The sequence below is a fragment of the Pleurodeles waltl genome, chromosome 5 (genome assembly GCF_031143425.1).
Source record: "Pleurodeles waltl isolate 20211129_DDA chromosome 5, aPleWal1.hap1.20221129, whole genome shotgun sequence".
NCBI classification, from domain to species: Eukaryota; Metazoa; Chordata; class Amphibia; order Caudata; family Salamandridae; genus Pleurodeles; species Pleurodeles waltl.
Genome location: NC_090444.1, coordinates 865846664 through 865873120, shown reverse-complemented (window position 1 = coordinate 865873120; position 26457 = coordinate 865846664). Strand labels below are relative to the sequence as shown.

At 48.9% G+C, this 26457-nt stretch overlaps 1 protein-coding gene across 4 annotated transcripts in view; it reads right to left on the bottom strand.

Annotated features, from left to right (window-relative positions):
- LOC138296106 (zinc finger protein 583-like) overlaps positions 1 to 26457 on the bottom strand; it is a 369595-nt gene that overhangs the window by 248310 nt on the left and 94828 nt on the right. For all 4 annotated transcript variants that reach the window (XM_069234962.1, XM_069234961.1, XM_069234963.1 and 1 more), the window contains one exon: positions 4872 to 4982. In XM_069234962.1, coding sequence (XP_069091063.1) covers positions 4872 to 4982 — 111 coding nt within the window. The remainder of the gene's footprint in view (positions 1 to 4871; positions 4983 to 26457) is intronic.

The following is a 26457-nucleotide window of genomic DNA, read 5'->3' as shown; positions in this document are numbered from 1 at the left end:
GATGTCAGAAGTAGGCAGTGGTTATTATTCCCGCTACTTTCCGATTCCCAAAAAGGACAAGGGCCTTCGCCCTATCTTGGATTTAAGGGACGTCAATCTCTTCCTCAATAACGAGAAATTCAAGATGCTCACTCTTGCTCAGGTCTTGTCTGCCTTAGACCAAGGAGACTGGATGGTAGCGTTGGACTTCCAGGATACGTATTTTCACATCCACATCCTGCCCGCCCACAGCCGTTAATGCGGTTCAAGGTGGGCCACAAGCACTTTCAGTTTACCATGCTCCCCTTCGGTCTCACCAGTGCCCCTCAGGTGTTCACCAAAGTGATCGCAGTGGTGGCAGCTCATCTATGCAGGTTCGGGATTTCAGTCTTCCCCAACCTAGACAACTGGCTGTTGAAGGCTCAAACAACCCAGGCTCTCGTCACCCACCTTCAGACTACAGTTGACTTCCTGCATTCGCTGGGGTTTACTATGAACGTGCTGAAGTCACACCTGACTCCCTCTCAGAAGCTCCCTTTCATCTGAGCTGTTCTGGACACAGTGACGTTTCGGGCCTATCCTCCCAAGCGGCGAGTCCAGGGTATTCAGGTTATGATACTGATGTTTCGGCCTCTATCCTGGATTTCGGTGAGACAGACTCTGAGGCTGTTGGGGCTCATGGCTTCCTGCATCCTATTAGTCAGACTTACAAGATGGCATATGAGAGCTCTGTGGTGGGACCTGAAGTTCCAATGGGCACAACATCAGGGAAATTTTACCGACATGGTTCAGATCTCAGAGGGAACTGCAAACTAACAGCAGTGGTGGTTAGTGAACTGCGTTTGGGTCAAAGGCAGACTCCTCTCCCTTCCCCAACCAGATCTTACAGTAGTGACAGATGCGTCACTTCTGGGATGGGGCGACCATCTGGGAGAGGTGGAGATCAGGGTCCTCTGGTCTCTGGCAGAATCCAGGCTTCATATCAACTTATTGGAGCTCCGGGTGATCCGGCTAGCATTAAAGGCATTTCTTCCTGTTGTGAAAGAGAAGATAGTGCAGGTGTTCATGGACAACACTACCGCGATGTGGTACTGAAACAAGCAGGGCGGTGTGGGGTTGTGGACCATTTGTCAAGAGGCTCTACGTCTCTGGATGTGGCTGGAACACCAGGGCATAACCCTGGTGGTTCAACACCCGGCAGGTCCTCTGAACGCCAGAGCGGACGAACTCAGCTGGCTATGCTTAGTGGAGCACGAATGGTGTCTCCATTCGGAGGTGGTGCAAGGACTCTTTCAGCAGTGGGGGGAGCCTTGGTTAGATCTGTTTGCCTCCGAAGAGAACACGCAATGTCAGCAGTATTGCGTGTTGGAGTTTCCAAGGTGGCTATCGCTAGGCGACACTTTTTGCCATGAGTGGAGTTCAGGCCTCAACTTAAGGCCCATACCACCTCTGCCCAGAGTTCTCAAGAAAATCAAGAACAACCAAGTAATCCTAGTGACTCTGGATTGGGCATGAAGAGTCTGGTATCCAGGGCTTCTCAAAATGAGAATCAATCCTCCAATCAGGTTGCCTCTTCGGGAGGATCTTCTGTCACAGCAGCAGGGGAAGGTTCTCCACCCGAACCTGTCAACTCTGCGGCTTCATGCCTAGAGATTGAGCTGGTTGATGGGTTTATGACCTCCCTCTCGAAGTCTGTAATGTAATTCTGGCCAGGTGTCCCTCTAACAAGACAGTTTACATCTGCTGTTGGAAATGTTTTGTATTATATTATACAGAGAGGTTAATTGATCCTCTTTCTTCTTCTCTTTCTAATATCCTCCTTTTAATTCTGACACTCGCCCAACAGGGTTCCTCCTTGGGGACTCTTAATGGCTATCTTTCTGTCTTATTGTTTTTTCTTCGATTACCTGATCAACAATCTTTGTTTAAGTCTCCTATTGTACAGAGATTCTTAAAAGGGCTTGTACATATGTTTCCAGCTACGCCTTTTGTTATGCCCCAGTGGGACCTTAATCTGGTGCTCACATTTCATGTGTGTGCTCCTTTTGAGCCTTTACATAATTGTCCTTTCCAGCTGCTCACTATCAAAACAGCCTTCTTAGTGGCGATCACATCTTCCAGGAGAGTAAGTGAGGTGCAGGCTTTATCATCGAAACCACTATCTCTCTCGATATATCCTGATAAGGTAGTCTTCAGAACTTGTGCCTCTTTCCTCCCCAAGGTGGTGACCCCTTTCCATCTTGGTCAAAACATCACCCTGCCCACCTTCTTTGCTCCACCACAACCCTCTAAAGAAGAGGAGTGTCTCCACCGTCTGGACCCAAAAAGAGCGTTGTCGTTCTACCATGACCGCACAAAAGAGCTCCGAGAGGATGACCAACTCTTTGTGGGGTACGTTAGTGCAAAGAAGGGTCGGGCAATCCAGAAACAAACCATTTTGCGCTGGGTCATTCTCTATATTAACATCTGCTACACATTGGCTAAGAAGCAGCCTCCTGAGGGCTTGAGAGCTCACTCTACAAGGGGAAAAGCTGCTACGACGGCTTTTCTAGACATCTGCCAGTCGGCAACGTGGGCTTCATTGCACACGTTCACAAGACACTACTGCCTGGATGGCCAGGTGAGAAGAGAGGGGCAGTTTGCTCGCTCGGTCCTACAGGACATCCTTGTATAAAGTGTATACCCGTAGAACCCCACCACCAGAAGGTTATGGCTTGGGTATCTATTCTAAGGTAAGGAATCTGCAGCAAGAAGTCTCTATCAGATGAACAAGTTACTTACCTTCGGTAACAAACTATCTGGTAGAGACTATTTAGCTGCAGATTCCTTACACCCACCCATGCCTCCCCGCTCTGCAGATATATACTATGTATTTTTCAAATTTTTACCCTTTTTACAGGGCATGTCATTTTGCTCAGACAATCAGAAAAAGTTGGTTCTTCCATGACTCTGTGCTTCTGGGGTGGGAAGTTGTGGAAAAGAAGAGATGTACGTGCGCTGGGGTGGTGCCATTACAGAAGACCGTGACGTCACAGACGGCTCCAACAAAGTTGACGATGCCACGCGGAGCCGATTGACGCAAGCGGATCCAAACGACGCCACCCAACAGCGCGCGCAGGGTACTGCTCAGCAGAAAAATGTCAGATTCGAAGCTGACGCCAGGGAATTCTAAGGTAAGGAATCTGCAGGTAGATAGAGTCTCTACCAGATAATCAGTTACCGAAGGAAAAAACTTATTCTTCAATACTTTTCATGTGTTACATTTCTCAAAATTTGTTTGTCTCAACCCGCAATCAGGGGACTGTTGTGAACAGGGTGACAGTGCTAAATCCATTAATCTGTTAGCATTCCTTGCTTTCCTTTATCTTGAATGTAAAGTGTAAAGTTCTTAAAGCCCCCGCAAAAATATTGATATCATCCAGGCTAACTATGTAAGCTGGAATGTTTTTGTTTATGTTAATGGGCAAAGCCATTACAACATGGCCCGTTGCAGTGTATGCCTACTGCTTACAAACATGGATGCTTGTCAACATGTGGAATGAGCAGGCGCATTTTGAGCCATGTTAGGTAAGTCTGATAGTAGGCTTAATGTCTCCAAACAGTGTTTTAGTTTGTAAATATAAGATAACATCAGGGGTCAAATGGTATAAAACACCAGATTTGACTACTGATTAGGAGAGGTTTTTGGCGTGACGTCTGGCAACAATTATGTCTTAAATTGCTGAGCCCCTTGCTCTCAGTCGGAGAGTTGATTCCAGAAGGCATGAAGAAGATGTCCTTCACCAAGAGCACATATCCTGCCCTGTTCTGTGGCAGAACTCAGTAAAGGAATAGCATTGGCATCTATTCAAAGGTATGCTGTGTGATCCATTTTAGTTTTCACACTGAGGATTTTAAAATAAACATTTTAAACTACATGTCCCCGTTTCTTAGTGCTATCTTTCAGTGGGTTATCCATAAAAAAGTATTGTTTTATGAATAAAAGAAAGATTGATTGAATCGCCATAGAGTGGCTGAATTCATCTAGATGGACTGATAGAAACCTGAATACACTGTCTGTGCAGGACTGCTCAGCTGGTTTGTGTTACGCAGCAGTTCAACTGACTTTCTAACTCGGTGTTGACTGCATCGGAGGTTAGAAATCCAACCTATGCAGCTCTATGATCCACCAGATTTTGTATCATGTTACTGTGTTGGGAATGTTTGTTTCTATTGTTTGTATTATTGTTGGGATTTGCTCCACCAATTGTGCATTATTTACACTTTTAAAATACAATAAAGGTTTATTCTTGAAAAACAATGATATTGGTATCAACAACATTACACACATTACAGAATATGACTATGGGAACATCAGACAAATAAATTAAATGAGTAGAATCTCTTTTCTTAATTTTTTTATGAGGAAACAGTAGGGATCATACAGCCTTCAGATTCGCCTCAGATCTGGGGGCATGCAGTTACCTGCTTTTTTGTTATTTCAAAAATACATCTCTATTTAGTTTTTTCTGTTGCATATCTTGCAGTCAAAATTTCAGCACTGATAAAGAATCAATCACATTCCGTTATGTTGTACTCCTGTTAAGAGTGTGACTTCTCAATAAAAATAAAAAAAATAAAAGTCCTCAATCTTTGTTGTTGAAGGGGGGTGGGTATCTGGTGTCAAATTGTCTCATACAGTGTTATCTTGATTGGCTTGTGATTTTTAAACATTAGTGACTGAATGAATTATTAAGTGGGTGAAAATATTCCCACTTCACATATTTTGGACCGAATATCTCAATGCAACTCGTGTACAAGCCATTCTTTCAGTGAACATGATGTCTGTGTAGAGAATGATGAAACATTTACAGGGAAGTCCATATTTCAGTATTTCTAAATGTATCACTCACTTGCAGAAGGATTACCACATTGCTGCCTTTCAGAGTCCTGAATGTCCACAATACACAGATCTCCATTTTCTTTGGCTTGTAATGAAAAAACAGTGGCCGCAATAATAGGTCCTGCAATTAAAAGTTAAGAGAAATGTGTATTATTTATACAGTGCCTTGTGGTGTGACTCAAAAGAACAGGAGTTGGAGTGTACTGCAATACTGACCTACAAGAAGGTCCAACTACTTTGGTCACTCAATAGCAGGGATGTTTTGGGAATGGTAGAGTTTAATATCAACAAATCTCTATCAAAGATACCAAAGAACAAGCCTGAAAAACGTGCCCACATAAAACAACTGAAAGCAGCATTTAGTATTGTAAGAAATATGTCTTTTCTACGTAGTTACCCTATGTTTTTTGCCTTTTGCTATACTCTATACTTTTGCTGGCTTTAGAACTCTGTGCATTTTATTCCAGGTAACCAGTAGTAAAGTGCCTATGTTCTCTCTTTAAACATAGTCAAATTTGCATAATCCTGATTGGTATATACAGCTTACCTATAAATCCCTAATATATAGTACAAGGTGTACCCAGGGAATGGAAGTTAAATGCCAAAAGTGAACTTCAGCACCTATTGTGCCATGCAACAGAGCAGCAAAGCAAACGTGGATTCAGGCCTACCACTGTAGCCTGCCTGTTGCAGCTTTATACTTGAAGCCTGACCTGTCAAAGTTATCCTTTTTGACAGGAGAAAGCCTCCCTTTTCAATATTAATAAGTCACTCGAAGTAAACCTTGTAGCCCACAAGTTAGGGTGTGTGGTATTAAGTGGGATATGTTGAAATGTATATAATACTAGGAACCTTGCAGTGACAATGGCTAAAACATTATTTTCACTGTGGCAGGGATAACTGTACTATATAGTAAGACAGAATGCAAACTAAAATACTAATACTGTATCCCTGGAATAGGACCACCTGGAAAAATAATTAAACAACTATTGTTAATAGTTATTAGAAATCCAATTCAATGGTGAGTGCTTGTTATTAAATATGAAGGAAAAGTAAGTTTAAGAAAGTTTTTTTTTTTTTTTTTTAATTTCCCTACCCGGAGTTCCCGGAGGCTAATTTACATTTTCTGGTCTCCAGCTTCTCCCAGCCAGTGTTTATCTTTCAAAAGGTGTGAAAAGGGTGTACAATGCCTCTATCACACAAATAATAGGTAGACTACAATGAGTAGGATGACTCTTCTGGACTCCACAGAATATGCAAGGTGGAGCGTTGGCTGCCTTTTGACTGCATAGTGTAAAATCCTGCTTGGCAGGTTTGTTGAGCCACATGTGTTAAGGTGCACTTGAAAGAGAGAGAACACGATGCCAAGACAAATCTTTTGGGTCATGTGTATGTTTGGTGAAGGACGCTGCTTTTGCCCTACCAGATTTCTGTCTCTGGGTTTTTGTGGGTACTGTAGCTGCCTCAAACTGAACTTTAGTGTTAGATGTTTAAGGACACGAGAGTTACCATAGTTCACTGCGGAAATACACTCCCAGACCTCAGAGACCACATTTGTGTGGCCAAAGAATTAAGCCAACTTGAAAATGCCATGATCAATGGCATTTTGGGCCTTTTTGCAATAGGGCTAACAGGAATTACTTAAACAAGTTGGTAGGGTTGGCCCCACAATTTTTTTCTCCATTGATTAGAGCATGCCCATGAGTCACCACACCCTCCTAAATGATCTGAGGCATTAATGTGGCACCTCCAGGCACTCTCTTGAGAATACTTTCCGAATCTGTGGAAGATCAGAAGAGGACTGGACCTGCTGTCTGTGACCTGAGAGGAGCCCTGAAACACTGGGCCTGCCTACCTTGTACCTATGACAAAGAACTAGACTCCAAGGGTTGATTGGCCTCCAATGTGGCTACAGAGAGACAACAAGCCGCAAGAGGCCTTTTCCTGGAAGTACTCATCTGACCTGTGGCAACTGAACCTGAAGTGGACCCTGCTGTCGGTCTATACCTGACAAACTGCGAGTCTCTAACTGCCTTCCCTGAGGTCCTGGGATGCTTTAGAAGTGTTCTCTGGGGGTCGATGTGACTTAAAAGACTAAGGGCCTGATTTAGATTTCAGCGGATGGGTTACTCCATCACAAGGGTGACGGACAGCCTGTCTGGCGAAATATAAATCCCTCATGATATAGTGGGATTTATATTTCGGCAGATGGGCTATCCGTCACCCTTGTGATGGAGTAATCCCTCCACTGAAATTTAAATTAGGCCCCAAGTGAGAAAGTAAAATCCTTGAACAAGATGAACCAGGTTGGTGTATCTGACTCGCAAACTTCAAATTGCACCTAGGTCCCAGTCTACAGCATTGATGAACTATCACTGGCGCGTTGTGCTTTTTGGCACTACAGGGAGTGCAGAATTATTAGGCAAATGAGTATTTTGACCACATCATCCTCTTTATGCATGTTGTCTTACTCCAAGCTGTATAGGCTCGAAAGCCTACTACCAATTAAGCATATTAGGTGATGTGCATCTCTGTAATGAGAAGGGGTGTGGTCTAATGACATCAACACCCTATATCAGGTGTGCATAATTATTAGGCAACTTCCTTTCCTTTGGCAAAATGGGTCAAAAGAAGGACTTGACAGGCTCAGAAAAGTCAAAAATAGTGAGATATCTTGCAGAGGGATGCACCACTCTTAAAATTGCAAAGCTTCTGAAGCGTGATCATCGAACAATCAAGCGTTTAATTCAAAATAGTCAACAGGGTCGCAAGAAGCGTGTGGAAAAACCAAGGCGCAAAATAACTGCCCATGAACTGAGAAAAGTCAAGCGTGCAGCTGCCACGATGCCACTTGCCACCAGTTTGGCCATATTTCAGAGCTGCAACATCACTGGAGTGCCCAAAAGCACAAGGTGTGCAATACTCAGAGACATGGCCAAGGTAAGAAAGGCTGAAAGACGACCACCACTGAACAAGACACACAAGCTGAAACGTCAAGACTGGGCCAAGAAATATCTCAAGACTGATTTTTCTAAGGTTTTATGGACTGATGAAATGAGAGTGAGTCTTGATGGGCCAGATGGATGGGCCCGTGGCTGGATTGGTAAAGGGAAGAGAGCTCCAGTCCGACTCAGACGCCAGCAAGGTGGAGGTGGAGTACTGGTTTGGGCTGGTATCATCAAAGATGAGCTTGTGGGGCCTTTTCGGGTTGAGGATGGAGTCAAGCTCAATTCCCAGTCCTACTGCCAGTTCCTGGAAGACACCTTCTTCAAGCAGTGGTACAGGAAGAAGTCTGCATCCTTCAAGAAAAACATGGTTTTCATGCAGGACAATGCTCCATCACACGCGTCCAAGTACTCCACAGCGTGGCTGGCAAGAAAGGGTATAAAAGAAGGAAATCTAATGACATGGCCTCCTTGTTCACCTGATCTGAACCCCATTGAGAACCTGTGGTCCATCATCAAATGTGAGATTTACAAGGAGGGAAAACAGTACACCTCTCTGAACAGTGTCTGGGAGGCTATGGTTGCTGCTGCACGCAATGTTGATGGTGAACAGATCAAAACACTGACAGAATCCATGGATGGCAGGCTTTTGAGTGTCCTTGCAAAGAAAGGTGGCTATATTGGTCACTGATTTGTTTTTGTTTTGTTTTTGAATTTCAGAAATGTATATTTGTGAATGTTGAGATGTTATATTGGTTTCACTGGTAATAATAAATAATTGAAATGGGTATATATTTTTTTTTGTTAAGTTGCCTAATAATTATGCACAGTAATAGTCACCTGCACACACAGATATGCCCCTAACATAGCTAAAACTAAAAACAAACTAAAAACTACTTCCAAAAATATTCAGCTTTGATATTAATGAGTTTTTTGGGTTCATTGAGAACATGGTTGTTGTTCAATAATAAAATTAATCCTCAAAAATACAACTTGCCTAATAATTCTGCACTCCCTGTATTTCACCTTAAAAACGTTTAAAAATTAATCTCTTTGGTTCCCCTTATTCGGGTGTTGGCATTTTGCTGTCATTTTGTTTATTACATTTTACTCTAGTTTTACACTTTAATTTGGCATTTTTATTTCCATCATTTCTGTTTTGTGGTACTGCATAAATACTTTACAGATAGCCTTAAGTTAAGCTTGTCTGCTGTGCCACAGCAGCCAGGGGGTTGAGGTCTCGTTAATTTAGTGACGTGGGGCATATGTATGAACACATTTTCCCATAGACACAGAATGGGTAAAACCCTTTGATACATCTGGCCCTTAGTCGGTTCACACATCAGTCCTTGAGGTGAGTAGTCACTCAACCCAAATAATAATGCAATGTCATACAAATATGTTTTAAGTATAACCACCTTTTGACAGTTATGGTAACTAAAGCTGGTGGAGATGAGATAATTTGCACAGAATTGCTCATTGTGGTAAAGTGAGGAGGCCAGGAATAGAACCCAAGTTTCTTGTTTTCATAGTCATCAACAGTCACAGTATTTGTAGCAGATCAAGTGTTATTTTTTAATTTTATTTTATTTTTTAAAACTCTTTTTATTAGATTTTCAACAGGTGCATACCAAATCCAGAGAATGTATACAGAACTGCACTTTACATCAGCACCAGTGTTGAGGGAAACAAACAACGCAAGTAACCCCCCCCCCCAATTCCCCAAAGTCCCCACAGACAATCAAACATATCCTTAAGCATATCTATAATTGGTCTCTTTCCCTCATCACGTGGGTCCCAGTCCCTCCGCCCCGTAACAGTCCATAGTTTACAGTCCGCATCTAACTCCAGTGGATCCATAGTCCATACATCCCTAAACATGTAATGAATGGTACGCCATCCAGACGCCCCAGACCCTCCCAAACTTTCGTGGGCAGTCTCTGTTTGTATAAGTTACCTTTTCGGTCATCATAAATCCATCCATCCCTCTCCTCCATTTGTCCACCATGGGCCCAAGCTCTGATCCCCAAAGACAGGCGACATCCCTCTTAGTCACCACCAACTCAAGATTACAGAATATGAGCTTAGCCCGGGTCAGATCAACATCATTGGGGATTCCTAGTAGAATAAATTTGGGGTCAAGCGGGATCTGCTCCGAGAACACCCCCTTCAATTCCTCCACAATCTTCGACCAGTGTTCCTGTATAACAGGGCATCCCCAATGGTATGTAAAAAAGTACCAATCTGCCCCTGAAATCGGATACAGTTCGGGGGTTGCGCCCTCCCCATAGTATGCAGATGCTGTCTGTCCTAGTAAATCCTATGAATTCTTGAACTGGATTAGTCTCCAGCCTTGACCTATTGGCTACTTCTTGTGGAATTATCAATCCTGCTTCCCAGTCTATATCCTCCAGTTCCCCTAAATCAGCCTCCCACCGACTACGTAGTATGCAAAGGGTATCCAACATATTATTATTAATGGTCCTGTACACCATAGAGAAGCCTTTAATATTTAACTGTTCCGTCAAGTCTGTCTTCCAGTGGAGCACATTCTGGTATTCCCTTCCACGGGAGGCCCTCCGCCCTCTAAGCATGTCTCAATCGAGCACAGTAGAAGAACTTCATCTTGTTGAGCCCATATGCGGCCCGTAATGATTAAAAGGGCATGAGACCTCCCCCCCCCCATCTAACACATCTCCTAGGTTGTAAATTCCAAAGCGATACCACGCCTCGAAGCCGGTCAATTTACCGATTTCCGGCAGCCAGCCTTCTTCCCACAGGGGGGTCATCTTGGTGGGTCTGCGCATCCACCCCAGCACACTGGTGACCCTGGACCATGCCCCAAGAGCCGCCCAGGTAGCGGGTTGGAGCTGCCTCACTCCCCCACCTCCATATAAGTAATGAAGACACAATTTCCCCTCCCACTGCATTTCCAACCTAAAAGTAGGATGGTCTCTAGGGGACATACATCCACTTGTTAACATTGATCAGATGCGCCGCCCAACAGTATGCCTCTACATCTGGCTTGGACAGGCCCCAACTGTATTGATTACGCTCCAGCATTTTAAGTGTAATTAACGGGTGTTTATTCTCCCACAGAAAAAGCTGCACGTCTTGCTTCAGGGACTGGAAAAATTCTAGTGGGATCCAGTAATATGTATTTTGTAAGACATACAGCAACTTTGGTAGAGGGATCATCTTAAACATAGCCACTCGACCTATCAAAGTAAGTGGGAGCCCCCTCCCCAACGCTCCATATCAGCTCAGCGGGAAGCACTTAAACCAGGACTCCCGAACAATGAAGTTGTGGACAACGAAAGCGGAACAACGCTTTCGTTAACCACGACTTCCTTGTTCGGCGCCTTAACCACGCATGTGCTGAACCACGCACATGCGTGGTTAGGGCACAGAACAAGGGAGTCGGCTTCGGAGGATGACGTGATCAGGTAAGTGGGGCTGAGACTGGTCCTGTTTTAGGGGCGGAGTGGGGAATTTATAGTTTTAGGGGTGGGGGGATCAGGGTATTTTCAGTTTTTGGGGGTGGGGGGGTCAGGGTATTTTCAGTTTTTGGGGGTGGGGGTTGGGGGCATATTTCAGTTTTAGGGGCGGGTGGTCGGGGTATTTTTGTTTTTGGGCAGGGCATTTTTAGGGGCGGGGTGAGGGGGTCAGGGTATTTTTAGTTTTAGGGGCAGGGGATCAGGGGGTCGGGTATTTTTTACTTTTTGGGGGTGGGGGTGGGGGTTGTGGTAGTTTAGGTTTTAGGGGCGGTGGTGGGAGGTTGGGGTGGGTTTAGGTTTTAGGGGCGGGGTCGTGGTAATTTTAGGGGTGGGGTGGGGGGTTGTGGTGGTTTTAGGTGCTGGGGTGGAGGGTTGGGGTGGTTTTAGGAGCTGGGGTTGGGGTGGTTTTAGGGGCAGGGGTGGGGGGTCACAGTAATTTTAGGGGCGGGGTTGGGGTGGTTTTAGGGGAGGGGTGGGTGGTCGCTGTAATTTTAGGAGTGGGATGGGGGTTGGGGTGGTTTTAGAAGCATGGGTGTGGGCTTGGGGTAGTTCAGGTTTTAGGGGTGGGGAGGGGGGTTGGGGTGGTTTTAGGGGCGGGGTGAGGGGTTGCAGTTGTTTGGGTCAGGGTAGTTTAGGTTTTGGGGCAGGGGTGGTTTTAGGGGCGGGGTGGGGAGTCGCCATAATTTAGGGGCGGGGTTGGGGTGGGTTTTAGGGGCAGGGTGGGGGTTGCGGTAATTTTAGGGGCAGGGGAGGGAGGTTGGGGTGTTTTAGGGGTGGGGTGAGGGTCGTAGTAATTTTGGGGGTGGGAGGTTGGGGTGGTTTTAGGGACGGGGTGGGGAGTCGTGGTAATTTAGGGGCAGGGTGGGAGCTTGGGGTAGTTTTAGCGGCAGGGGTAGGGGGTTGGGGTGGTTTTAGGTTTTAAGGGCAGGGGTGGGGGGTCGGGGGGATCGCATGCTGGAACAATGCATGCCATTCCACGCATGCCTTTACCAGTAATGCCTCTACAACTAAAAATCGTTTTTAAGGCATTCGTGGTAAAGGCATTAGTGGTAACAACACAGTCATTGTCCCAACCGCGTTGCTCAGGCATGCGTGGTTCCAGCATGCGTTGTTCGGACATAAATTCCAGCGCAGCAGATCCCAGTCACCTTCCCCGAATTTCGGGCATGGCAAAGGTCTGCATTATGTGTCATGAATATACCAAGATACTTAAATCCCTCCCTCAAATATTTCAATTGGCTTGGGATGGAGTGGAGAACTTAATACTTAAAAGAGTCTTGGCAGAGAACCTAAGGGTTTCACCACCAATAGAAGTATATCATCAGCGTATAGGAAGATGCGTTCCTCCATCTCCTCCTCTTTCAGCCTGAACCTGTTTGACTTGGGATGGACACAGATCCTACATGCCAGGGATTCTATTGAGAGGGTGAATAGCTAGTGGGACAAGGGACAACCCTGTCTAGTGCCTCTTTCAATAGGAAACTAAGATGAAAGGGTCCCATTAACCCTAACTGCCACAACCAGATTACAGTAGAGCAGCCTTACCCACTCCCCATATCTAGGGCCCACCCCAAATCTAACCAAGGTACACTCTAAGAAGGGCCAATGTACTGCACTGAATGCTTTTTAGCATCCAGATCCAAAACTATGAGTGGATCCGGACACTGCAGGACGGCATGTATCCAATTATGTGTGCACCTCAAATTATATTTCGTGGACCGCCCTGGCATGAAGCAGGATTGGTCCCTGGGAACTAGAGGGGTGATAACACCTTTGAGGCGCATTGCTAGAACTGTGGCCAGCACTTTCCCCTCCACATTAAGGAGGGAAATCGGTCTATATAATGCACAGGATGATTTAGGCCGTCCTTCCTTATGGATGACCACTACTTCCACCTTCCTATGGTCCAGAGGAATGTGCCCTGGCTTCTCGACTCCAGGAACATAGTAAGGAGATCGGGGGCTAAGAGATCCACCAGCCTCTTGAAATGCTCTGCTAGCAAACCCATTAGGGCCCAGGGCATTCCTTGACAGCAGCCTTGTTATGGCCGTTTTAACCTTCTTCAAGCTGATGTCCCCGTCTAAAGCCGCCCGGGCCTAATACTGGGACCACTATATCTTGTGAGTATTCCCTGATTCGGAGTGGATCCTGTAACTGGCGGGCCTTGTATAAAGCCCGATAGTAACTGGCGAAGGCCTCCGCGATTTCTTTATCCGAGGAAACCCTAACTCCCTCCTGGGACTCAACCTCATCTACCCACCTCACTTCCATTTCCTTCCCACCCAGCGAAGCCAGGAGTTTCTCTGCTTTATTTCCTGTTTCATATAGCCTGTGTTGGACGGTGCACATCTGAGTTCTACTACCCCTCTCCGCCGTTTCCCTAAACTCAGCCCTAACTAGCTCCAATCGGTGATGGGCGGGAAGGGTTGCAACCTGTTCCACGGCCTCCTATAACTCTAGGAGTTGCTGCTCGTATTTTTCCAGCGTTTTCCGACGACTCCTTTCTCTTCTGTGCCACTAAGTTCTGAGGGCTATCCTGGATCACTGTCTTGAACGCCTCCCAGAGCACCACCGAGGATTCAACCAACCCCATTTTCCCATAAATATAATTCAGTTTCTACTCAGACCCCATGTGCCAACTCATGGTACTGCAGGTCCCAGGCCCCCAGCTTCCATGTCTAGGATCCCCCACCTTGGCTACCAATCCATACCAGCAGAGGAGAATGGTCTGACAAACCCTGGGCCAGATAGTCCGCCTGGTGGAAAGTCCCCACATTCCCCGTGGGGACGAAAATATAGTCCAATCTAGAAAAGACCCTATGGGCCCCAGAAAAGTAGGAGTATTTCCTACCGGAGGGATGGGCACATCGCCACAGGTCAGACAGTCCCAGTGTTACTGCAAAGCAATACAATTGAGTAGCTTTGCAGCTCCCTATACATCCCAGAGCGACCCTGCTCCGTCTCCATTACATCATTAAAATCACCCCAACCACATGGATCGGGGAGTCCGCCTCCAATAGAATCTCTGCTAGCTTCTCCAGCACGAGAGCCTGAAGTCTGGGTGGGGCATAAACACTTTAAAACAATACTTTCTGTCTGCTCAAAGGCCCTGTACTCCAAAGTATCTACCTGCTGGGTCTGTCCACTGTCTTGTGAGACATAAGGGGGGGGACGTAAGGATCAATATCGCTACTCCGCTGGAATCAGAAGTTTAGCCTGCGTGTGCCAATGTAACATAGGGCCCTCCACCCCAAAATATACATCTGGTGCCCTTAGGCTGTGTCTCCTGTTAAAAACAGAACATCTGGGTGTAGTGTCTTTATATATTGAGACACCAGACCACGTTTGACCCTGTCCCCGAGTCCATTTACATTCCACGATAGAACATAAAAGGCCTGAGGGTCTGCTCAGGGGCCCAAATCACTTGCAGGGGTCATTGTAATCAAAGAAGCAGTGTACTAAGTGGGCGGGGAGGACCTCCCATCTAGGACTCCTGAGCACATGGTCGGGACACTTAGATTCCAGGAGTTCGTGAGGAGAGACCTATCAGGCACATGTGTCTGTGGCTTATCTACAGTCAACAAAAACAAGCAAAGAACAAACCCCTTCAAAACAATCTTCAACCCCACCTCCCCCAGATCCCTGAGAGCACTAACCCCCATACAACAACTCTTCAGAACCCCCATACAACAACTCATCAGGAGCTGAGAGGTCTGTAGTCCCCCCTCCCAATCTCTTTAATCCAGAACTGCAACTCACAGGTTGCCTCAGGGAAGAACCAGGCTCCCCGACTGGACCCTCAAAACAAGCAAAGTTACGTTATGTATGGAGAGCGCTCTACCTACTTCTTTTCCTCACAAGGGGTGGTGCAAAAGCAGTCAGTCCACTCTCTTGCGGCCCCTTATCAAAGCGCTGCCTCCACAGTCTGGATGCCCCGCTCAGCCCCGAGGACTGCTTCCTCGGTTTCTAGTTGATTGATAGCCGCCACCAACAGATGAGGAGACCCACATATCATCCCAGTGTCTGCTCCCGGGCCCATCCCCTCTATGCACAGGGCCGAGCTCTCTCTTCACTCTCTCTTCTGGATGACCGTGGCTGACTTTCTTCAGAGTCAGATGATGCCACTCCACTCTTTGTCGATCGTCTCATTCTCCATGGCGTGCCTCCATCTCCTCTTTGTCTCCTTCGCCCCTCCTCATGGGGCACGACCAGTCCCGTGATCCTGCGCCCCGGTTGTCCCCGGGCCTTCTGCCTGCCTCCTGGCTACCCCTCCCTGACAGTTGAGGGCAGTCCTCCAGCCGCCCCCAGGCCTTCTGTGGGGACTGGAAGAAAAACATTTTCCCCTGGAACATGACTTTTTGTTAGGCTGGGAAGAGGAACATGTATTGTAATTGGAGGCTGTGGAGCTGAGCCTTCACGGAATCAAATATGCAGCCCTGCCTCTGGACCTCCCTGGTGTAGTCGGGAAAGATGAGGATTTTTGAATTTTCATGACAAACTTCTCCCAGCTTACGAACTTCCTTCAAAGTCATATCCCGATCTTGGAAGTTTAAGAAACGGGCAATCACTGGCCTGGGAGGTGCTTTTGGGGGGGGGGATACTACCGCTAAAACCTGATAGGCACGTGTAGGAAAATGCTACTGTTGGCATGGTCTCCCCCCCCACTTTTTGCCTAGTGTTGATGCCAGTTTTGATTGGAAGTGTGCTGAGCCCTTGCTAACCAGGCCTCAGCCCCAGTGTTCTTTCCCTAAAACCGTACCTTTGTTTCCACAATTGGCACAGCCCTGGCACACAGTTAAGTCCCTTGTAAGAGGTACTCCTGGTACCAAGGGCCCTGTGGCCAGGGAGGCTCAGCATGTATTATGCCACCCTCAGGGACCCCCACCACTACATCTGCAGAGGGAATCCCAATGACCTCCCCCGACCGCGACTGCCCGGGACGAAGATATCCGTCACCTGGGAAAGCACTGCACCCGCAGCCTCCAGGCCCGAGAGAAACCGACCACCGGTGCAGCAACAACCAATAGGCAGCCCTCACCCTTGCTCAGTCAGTGGCTTGCCCAAGAGGCCCCCCTGTGCCCTGCCTGCAGCGCCTAAGTGACCCCCGGGTCCCTCCATAGAGTTCTACTGAGAACCCGACACCCTGTTTGCACACTGCAACCGGCTGCCCCTGTGCCGCTGAGGGTGTGGTTTTTGTGGCTACTTGGGGCCTTTACAGTACTCCTCAAAACCCCCTGGTCTGCCCTCCGACAATGCGGGTACTTACCTGCAAGCAGACCGGAACCGGAGTACCCCCTGCCTCCACAGGGGCCCATGTTATTTTGGATCCTGTTTGACCTCTGCACCTAACCGGCCCTGTGTTGCTGGTGCTAGGTGTTTGGGGTTATCTTGAACCCCCAACGGTGGGCTACTTATTCCCAGGAGATTGAACCCGTAAATTTGTTACTTACCTCAAAAACTGTACTTTACTTACCTTCCACAGGAACTGTTGAAAATTGCAGTGTCCACTTTTAAAATAGCTTTTTGCCATTTTAAAGAAAACTGTGTACATTGTTGATTCCATTCAAAGTTCTAAGTATTACTGTGTAAAGTACCTTTCATTTAATGTACTTACCTGCTAAATTAATCTTGTGGTTCTAGAAATAAACAAAATAATATTTTTCTACATAAAAACCTATTGTTCTGGAGTTCAGTCATTGAGTGTGTGTTTTCACTTATGGCTTGTGTTTGTACAACAAAGGCTTAACACTACCCTCTGATAAGCCTAACTGCTGGACCACACTACCCCTAATAGAGCATTAGTATTATATATTATTGCCTCTGTCAAGCCTCTTGGGGAACCCCTGGACTCTGTGCACACTATGGGGCTCATTCTGAGCCCGGCGGGCGGCGGGAGCTGCCCGCCTGGAGGGAGCCGCCAAATGACCGCACCGCGGTCAAAAGACCACGGCGGCCATTCAGACATTTCCTCTGGGCCGGCGGGCGCTCTCCAAAAGAGCGCCCGCCGGCCCAGAGGAAATGCCCCTGCAACGAGGACGGCGGCTCAGAATTGAGCCGGCGTAGTTGCAGGGGTGCGACGGGTGCAGTTTGCACCCGTCGCGTATTTCAGTGTCTGCATTGCAGACACTGAAATACACAGTGGGGCCCTCTTTCGGGGGCCCCTGCAGTGCCCATGCCATTGGCATGGGCACTGCAGGGGCCCCCAGGGGCCCCGCGGCACCCCCTACCGCCATCCTGTTCCTGGCGGGCGAACCGCCAGGAACAGGATGGCGGTAGGGGGTGTCAGAATCCCCCATGGCGGCGCAGCAAGCTGCGCCGCCATGGGGGATTCCAAGGGCAGCGGAAAACCGGCGGGAGACCGCCGGTTTTCCTTGTCTGACCGCGGCCGAACCGCCGCGGTCAGAATGCCCTGCGGGGCACCGCCGGTCTGTCGGCGGTGCTCCCACCGACCCTGGCCCCGGCGGTCTGAGACCGCCGGGGTCAGAATGACCCCCTATGTCTCATTTTGATATAGTATATATAGAGCCAGCTTCCTACAGCGCGTTCAATCACAAAACAGGTTGAGAACTTCTCTGGTGGCAAGACTCGTGATGGCCATGTATCCAAAAACCGGGCCACATTTGCACCTTTGGTTCCTTCCGGGAAACGCACAAATCTCAAATTGTTTCTGCCCGATTTTCTGCATCTTCCAGCCAACACAAGATATCCTTGTTAATGTCCCTTGTCTCCGCCATTTCCTTACTGTGGTCCTGGACCGTATCCTCCAGGTCCGATATCCATGTCTCCGCCGACGTGACCCGTTCTACCACAATCTGGAGGTCTTGACGCAAGATGGAGATCTCCAACCATACCTCTCCCATGCGTCCCTCCAGGGCCTCTCTGGAGGACTGAATTGCCGACAGAAGGGCAGCATTGTTGGGCACCGCTGGAGGCTCCATGGTCGACGGGGTCACCAACCTCATAGCGGTCCAAATGCCCCTGTCGAGGTGGCTTGGGTTCCTTGTCTCTCGCCATATTGTCACTTATAGCTCACCACCTCCTTTAGAAAACACTGGGATTCGTCTACTCAGACCTGTCCCAAGGCTCACATCCCTCACGGCAGATCTCGCCAGCGAATTCAGGGGGTCACTGGCCACACCAGTCTCAGTCACCTCCAACGCAGTCTCTGAGCAGTTCAAGAGCAGGGTCTGGCCAGGCCGCCCCCTCCCCCCCCCCCCCAATATCTCATTCTCTCTGGGCTGCAAGTGAGGAGTGGAGGGGTGCCACAGTCCCTCACCAGGTACAGCCTTTACCAGAGGCAGTCACCAGTCATGCCCAGCCTCCTCTGATTCAGCCACTCCTCGTCCGACTAGACCCAGGTCCCAAAATCGCTGCCGTGCCCAGCCCATAAGCGCCGGGCTGTACCCCATTGCCCCACCACTCCAGTAGGGCGGGGATCCAAAGCCTTGCCGAAGCAGCGGAGAGTAGAAAGGGGGGAGCCCCACACCTCATCTCTCCCCTCGGCACCAGCACAAACACCACAGGCCCTCACCGGGATCGTCCGTCTCATTCTGCACACTCCAACCGGAGGGCAGGGGTGGGCAGCAAAGCAGTCCGGCCAGAGGCTTTCCCCTCCCACCAGCACAATCTACCCAGTGAACCCGGGGCGGCATCCATCCCACCTACCCCACCTCTCCTCGCGGCCTTCACCGGAGACATCTGTCTCTTCCGGTGTTCTCCTGCCCTGCCCCTTCTCGTCCAATTGTCTCCAGGTGGGGGAGGGTGCACTCAGGCTTTCACCACCCGGGGACCCTGATGTCCCCCGGGCCTCAGTGTAGGAAAGTACCATCTTGCCTGGCATATTACCCCCATTTTTCACTGTATATATGTTGTTTTAGTCTATGTGTCACTGGGACCCTGCCAGGCAGGGCCCCAGTGCTCATAAGTATGTGCCCTGTATGTGTTCCCTGTGTGATGCCTAACTGTCTCACTGAGGCTCTGCTAACCAGAACCTCAGTGGTTATGCTCTCTCTGCTTTCCAAATTTGTCACTAACAGGCTAGTGACTAAATTTACCAATTCACATTGGCATACTGGTATACCCATATAATTCCCTAGTATATGGTACTGAGGTACCCAGGGTATTGGGGTTCCAGGAGATCCCTATGGGCTGCAGCATTTTGTTTGCCACCCATAGGGAGCTATGACAATTCTTACATAGGCCTGCCAGTGCAGAACATGGCCATGTAACATGTCTAAGATCATGGAATTATTACCCCAATACCATACTGGTATTGGGGGGACAATTCCATGATCCCCCGGGTCTCTAGCACAGTACCTGGGTACTGCCAAACTGCCTTTCCGGGGTCTCCACTGCAGCTGCTGCCAACCCCTCAGACATGTTTCTGCCCTCCTGGTGTCCAGGCCGCCGTGGCCCAGGAATGCAGAACAAAGGATTTCCTCTGAGAGAGTTACACCCTCTCCCTTCGGAAATAGGTGAGAAGGGCTGGGGAGGAGTAGCCTCCCACAGCCTCTGAAAATGCTTTGAAGGGCACAGATGGTGCCCATCTCTGCATAAGCCAGTCTACACCAGTTCAGGGATCCCCCAGCCCTGCTCTGGCGCGAAACTGGACAAAGGAAAGGGGAGTGACCACTCCCCTGACCTGCACATCCCAGGGGAGGTGCCCAGAGCTCCTCCAGTGTGTCCCAGACCTCTGCCATCTTGGAAAACAGAGGTGTTGGGGGCACACTGGACTGCTCTGAGTGACCAGTGCCAGCAGGTGACTTCAGAGGCTCCTTCTGATAGGCTCTTACCTCTCTTGGTAGCCAATCCTCCTAACCTGGTAGCCAAACCTCCTTTTCTGGCTATTTAGGGTCTCTGCTTTGGGGAATTCTTCAGATAACGAATACAAGAGCTCACCAGAGTTCCTCTGCATATCCCTCTTCACCTTCTACCAAAGGATCGACCGCTGACTGCTCAGGACGCCTGCAAAACCGCAACAAAGTAGCAAGACGACTACCAGCAACATTGTAGCGCCTAATCCTGCCAGCTTTCTCGACTGTTTCCTGGTGCTGCATGCTCTGGGGGTAGCCTGCCTTCACCCTGCACCAGAAGCTCTGAAGAAATCTCCAATGGGTCGACAAAATCTCCCCCCTGCTAACGCAGGCACCAAAAGACTGCAACACTGGTCCTCTGGGTCCCCTCTCATCCTAACGAGCGTGGTCCCTGGAACACACCAACTCTGTCCAAGTGACTCCCACAGTCCAGTGACTCTTCAGTCCAAATTTGGTGGAGGTAAGTCCTTGCCTCCCTACGCTAGACTGCATTGCTGTGTACCACGTGATTTGCAGCTGCTCTGGCTCCTGTGCACTCTTCCATGATTTCCTATGTGTACAGCCAAGCCTGAGTCCCCAGCACTCCTTCCTGCAGTGCACAACCTTCTGAGTTGTCCTCCGGCGTCGTGGGACTCGCTTTTGTGACTTCGTGTGGACTCCTTTTCACTTTTCTTCCAAGTGCCTGTTAGGGTACTTTTGCGGGTGCTGCATGCTTGTGTGAGGGCTTCCTGACTTGCTGGGCGCCCCCTCTGTCTCCTCCTCCAAGTGGCAACATCCTGGTCCCTCCTGGGCCGCAGCAGCACCCAAAAACCTCTACCGCGACCCTTGCAGCTAGCAAGGCTTGTTTGCGGTCTTTCTGTGTGTGAAAACCTCTGCAAGCTTCATCGCGACCTGGGACATCAGTCTTCCAAAGGAGAAGTCCCTAGTCCTCTTCTTTCTCGCAGAACTCCAAGCTTCTTCCAACAGGTGGCAGCTTCCTTGCATCTTCAGCTGGCATTTCCTGGGCTCCTGCCCACTATCGACACTGTCGCGACTATTGGACATGGTCCCCTTGTCTTACAGGTACTCAGGCCCGGAAATCCACTGTTGTTGCATTGCTGGTGTTTGTTCTTCCTGCAGAATCCCCCTATCACGACTTCTGTGCTCTCTGGGGGTAGTAGGTGCAATTTACACCTACTTTTCAGGGTCTTGGGGTGGGCTATTTTTATCACCCTCACTGTTTTCTTACAGTCCCAGTGACCCTCTACAATCTAACATAGGTCTGGGGTCCATTCGTGGTTCGCATTCCACATTTGAAGAAGCTGGGACCAGCATTGTAAAGACATGAGGAGGTAGAGAAAGATTTGGGTACTGTTGCATTCCTGTGAGCTAGGTGGGACACACTGGAAAATGGAGAGAGAGAGAGACTCCCCTTGTGCACTTCAACGGGTGCTCTTTGGTTCAGTGAGAGATCACAAAGAATGGTCCTGGACAGATCTAAGTAAGGAGATGGGGTTGATATTGGAATCATAAAGAGTGGGGCTGGGAGACCGAGATTAACTGTGGCTTCAAGGTGTGCACTCTAGTCACAGTCTTGCAGTGATAGAAGGCTTTTCAAGAACAAGTCAGAGGAAACATGTACACTTCAAAAGAAACAGAACCCCAACATAGAACTTCAGACTTCAAACCTAAATCACATTTAGGGGCAGATTTGTCATAATGCAGCGTTGGCCTTGTATCATGAAAGGGAACGCAAGGGCAATCTAGCACTAAAATCACATTTACCAAGTAACGCATGGCCACCTTGGATCACATTCCCAGTTGTACCATGAGTGGTACAACTAGGAATGCGTCCAAATGCTACTCATTCTAATGGGAGACATAACAAGGTTTATTTCTCCTCCTTTTTTTCCTCTTTCACATAGAAAGAGGAAAAAGCCTCAGGATTGCTTTTGTAGAGGAAGGTGTACCTTCCTCCACAAAACAATCTTGCCTACAACGCAGGAGCTCTAGCACCATGATGCAAGTGTGCTTGCTTTGGCGCAAAGCAACACATTGTGGGGCAGCACAACAAAAGGACAGAAATGTATCACATATTCAACAAGGCAAATTCCTGCATCTTCCTTTCACAAGCTCAGCAAGGTGTCTTGCTGCATTGCAAGCAAGTTTGATAAATCTGGGACTTAATGTCTGGAAATGGACGGTAAGAAGGGGAGGTTAAGACCCAAAAAAATTGGGTATTGGGGGGACAATTCCATGCATCCCCGGGTCTCTAGCACAGAACCCGGGTACTGCCTTTCCGGGGTCTCCATTGCAGCTGCTGCTGTTAACCCCTCAGACAGGTTTCTGCCCCCCCGGGGTCTGGGCAACCCAGTCCCAGGGAGGCAGAACAAAGGATTTCCTCTGAGAGAGGGTGTTATACCCTCTCCCTTTGGAAATAGGTGTGAAGGGCTGGAGAGAAATAGCCTCCCCCAGCCTCTGGAAATGCTTTGATGGGCACAGATGGTGCCTATCTCTGCATAAGCCAGTCTAAGCTGGTTCAGGGATCCCCCAGCCCTGCTCTGGCGCAAAACTGGACATAGGAAATGGGAGTGACGAGTCCCCTGACCAGTACCTCCCAGGGGAGGTGCCCAGAGCTCCTCCAATGTGTCCCAGACCTCTGCCATCTTGGAAACAGAGGTGTGGGGGGCACACTGGACTGCTCTGAGTGGCCAGTGCCAGCAGGTGATGTCAGAGACCCCCTCTGATAGGCTCTTACCTCTCTTGGTAGCCAATCCTCCTTCTTGGTAGCCAAACCTCCTTTTCTGGCTATTTAGGGTCTCTCCTCTGGGGAATCCCGCAGATAACGAATGCAAGAGCTCACCAGAGTTCCTCTGCACTTCTCTCTTCGACTTCTGCCAAGGATCGACCGCTGACTGCTCCAGGACGCCTGCAAAACCGCAACAAAGTAGCAAGATAACTACCAGCAACATTGTAGCGCCTAATCCTGCCGGCTTTCTCGACGGTTTCCTGGTGGTGCATGCTCTAGGGGCTGTCTGCCTTCACCCTGCACTGGAAGCCAAGAAGAAATCTCCTGTGGGTCGACAGAATCTTCCCCCCTGCTAAAGCAGGCACCAAAAGACTGCATCACCGGTCCTCTGGGTCCCCTTTCATCCTGTCGAGCGTGGTCCCTGGAACACAGGAGCTATATCAAAGTGACCCCCACAGTCCAGTGATCCTTCAGTCCAAGTTTGGTGGAGGTAAGTCCTTGCCTCCCCACGCTAGACTGCAAACCTGTGCACTGCGTGATTTGTAGCTGCTCCGGCTTCTGTGCACTTCTCCAAGGATTCCTTTGTGCACAGCCTAGCCTGGGTCCCCAGCACTCCGTCCTGCAGTGCTCAACCCTCTGAGTTGGACTCAGACGTCGTGGGACCCTCCTTTGTGACTCTGAGTCATCTCCTGTTCACAAATCTTCTAAGTGCCTGCTTCAATACTTCTGCAGGTGCACCCTGCTTCTGTGGGGGCTCTCTGAGTTGCTGAGCGCCCCCTCTCTCTCCTCCTCCAAGGGGCGACATCTTGGTCCTTCCTGGTCCCCAGCAGCACCCAAAAACCTCTACCGTGACCCTTGCAGCTAGCAAGACTTGTTTGAGGTATTTCTGAGTGGAAACACTTCTGCAACATCAAGCACGCCATGGGACATCTTCCATCCAAAGGAGAAGTTCCTAGCCCTTTTCGTTGTTGCAGTATCTTCGGATTCTTCCACCCAGAGGCAGCCTTCTTGCACCTTCATCTGGGGTTTCCTGGGGTCCTGCCCTCCCTGGACACTATCGTGACACTTGGACTTGGTCCCCTTGCCTTGCAGGTCCTCAGGTCCAGGAATCCGTCTTCAGTGCTTTGCTGGTGTTTGTGGTTCTTGCAGAATCCCCCTATCACGACTATTGTGTCCTATTGGGGTAGTAGGGGAACTTTACTCCTACTTTTCAGGGTCTTGGGGTAGGGTATCTTGGACATCCTGACTGGTTTCTTACAGTCCCAGCGACCCTCTACAAGCTCCCATAGGTCTGGGGTCCATTTGTGATTCGCATTCCACTTTTGGAGTATATGGTTTGTGTTGCTCCTAGACCTATGTTCACCTATTGAACCTATTGTAATTCTACAATGTTTGCATTACTTTTCTTACTATTACTTACCTGTTTTGGGTTTGTGTACATATAACTTGTATCACTATATATACTTACCTTCTAACTGAGGGTACTCACTGAGATACTTTTGGCATATTGTCATAAAAATAAAGTACATTTATTTTTGGTAACTCTGTGTATTCTGTTTTCTTATGATATTGTGCATATAAGTGGTATAGTAGGAGCTTTGCATGTCTCCTAGTTCAGCCTAAGCTTTGCCATAGCTACCTTCTATCAGCCTAAGCTGCTAGAAACACCTCTATTCTACTAATAAGGGTTAACTGGACCTGGCACAGTGTTTGGGTACCACAAGGTACCCACTATAAGCCAGGCCAGCCTCCTACATCCCCTTAATATGGGTAAGTACAAGCAACTACCCCTAATCAATGGATTTGAGGGTTGAGGTCTACAAGGACACAGGAGCCAGTGTAAGTATGGTTATAGAAAAACTGCTCCACCCTGATCAACACCTACTTGGTCAGTAGTACCAAGTGACTGATGCTCATAACAACACTCTTAGCCACCCCATAGCTGTTGTGGATGGAAGAAGCTTAGGATTCTGCGACAACGAAGAGAGCTAGGAACTTCTCCTTTGGATGGAAGATGTCCCACGGCATGCTGAAGGTTGTAGAAGTGTTCCCACGCAGAAATACCGCAAACAAGCCTTGCTAGCTGCAAGGGACGCAGTTGAGGTTTTTAGGTGCTGCTGGGGACCAGGAAGGACCAGGATGTCGCCCCTTGGAGGAGGAGACAGACGGGGCGCTCAGCAACTCAGAGAGCCCCCACAGAAGCAGGCAGCACCCGCAGAAGTACAGGAGCAGGCACTTAGAAGATTTGTGAACCGGAGCTGGCTCAGTCGCAAAGGAGGGTCCCACGACGTCGGAGGCCAACTCAGAGGGTTGAGCACTGCAGGACGGAGTGCTAGGGACCCAGGCTAGCTGTGCATGAAGGAATTCTTGGAGGAGTGCACAGGAGCCGGAACAGCTGCAAATCACGCAGTACACAGGTTTGCAATCTAGCGTGGGGAGGCAAGGACTAACCTCCACCAAATTTGGACTGAAGGATCACTGGACTGTGGGAGTCACTTGGATAGAGTTCCTGTGTTCCAGGGACCACGCTCGTCAGGATGAGAGGGGACCCAGAAGACCGGTGATGCAGGCTTTTGGTGCCTGCGTTAGCACAGGGAAGATTCCGTAGACCCACAGGAGATTTCTTCTTGGCTTCCAGTGCAGGGTGAAGGCAGATGACCCCCAGAGCATGCACCACCAGGAAACAGTTGAGAAAGCTGGCAGGTTGAGGCACTACAATGTTGCTGGTAGTCGTCTTGCTACTTTGTTGCAGTTTTGCAGGCGTCCTGGCACAGTCAGCGGTCGATCCTTGGCAGAAGTCAAAGAGGGAAGTGCAGAGGAACTCTGGTGAGCTCTTGCATACGTTATCTGAAGAATTCCCCAGAGGAGAGACCCTAAGTAGCCAGAAAAGGAGGTTTGGCTACCAAGAAAAGAGGATTGGCTACCAAGAGAGGTAAGAGCCTATCAGGAGGAGCCTCTGATGTCACCTGCTGGCACTGGCCACTCAGAGCAGTCCAGTGTGGCCCCAACACATCTGTTTCCAAGATGACAGAGGCCTGGGACACACTGGAGAAGCTATGGGCACCTCCCCTGGGAGGTACTGGTCAGGGGAGTGGTCACTCCCCTTTCCTTTGTCCAGTTTCGCGCCAGAGCAGGGCTGGGGGATCCCTGAACCGGTGTAGACTGGCTTCTGCAGAGATTGGCACTGTCTGTGCCCATCAAAGCATTTCCAGAGGCTGGGGGAGGCTACTCGTCCCCAGCCCTTCACACCTATTTTCAAAGGGAGAGGGTGTAACACCCTCTCTCAGAGGAAATCCTTTGTTCTGCCTTCCTGGGCTGGGGCTGCCCAGACCCCAGGAGGGCAGAATCCTGTCTGAGGGGTTGGCAGCAGCAGCAGCTGCAGTGGAAACCCCGGAAAGCCAGTTTGGCAGTACCCGGGTTCTGTGCTGGAGACCCGGGGGATCATGGAATTGTCCCCCCAATACCAGAATGGTATTGGGGTGACAATCCATGATCTTAGATATCAAAGACAACAGTGCCCTTAAAGGAGAATAAAAGCACATTCATAGATATAGTAAATACATCATACTAAACCACATAGGTGAACATATAAAAGACACTTTTATTCAATTAC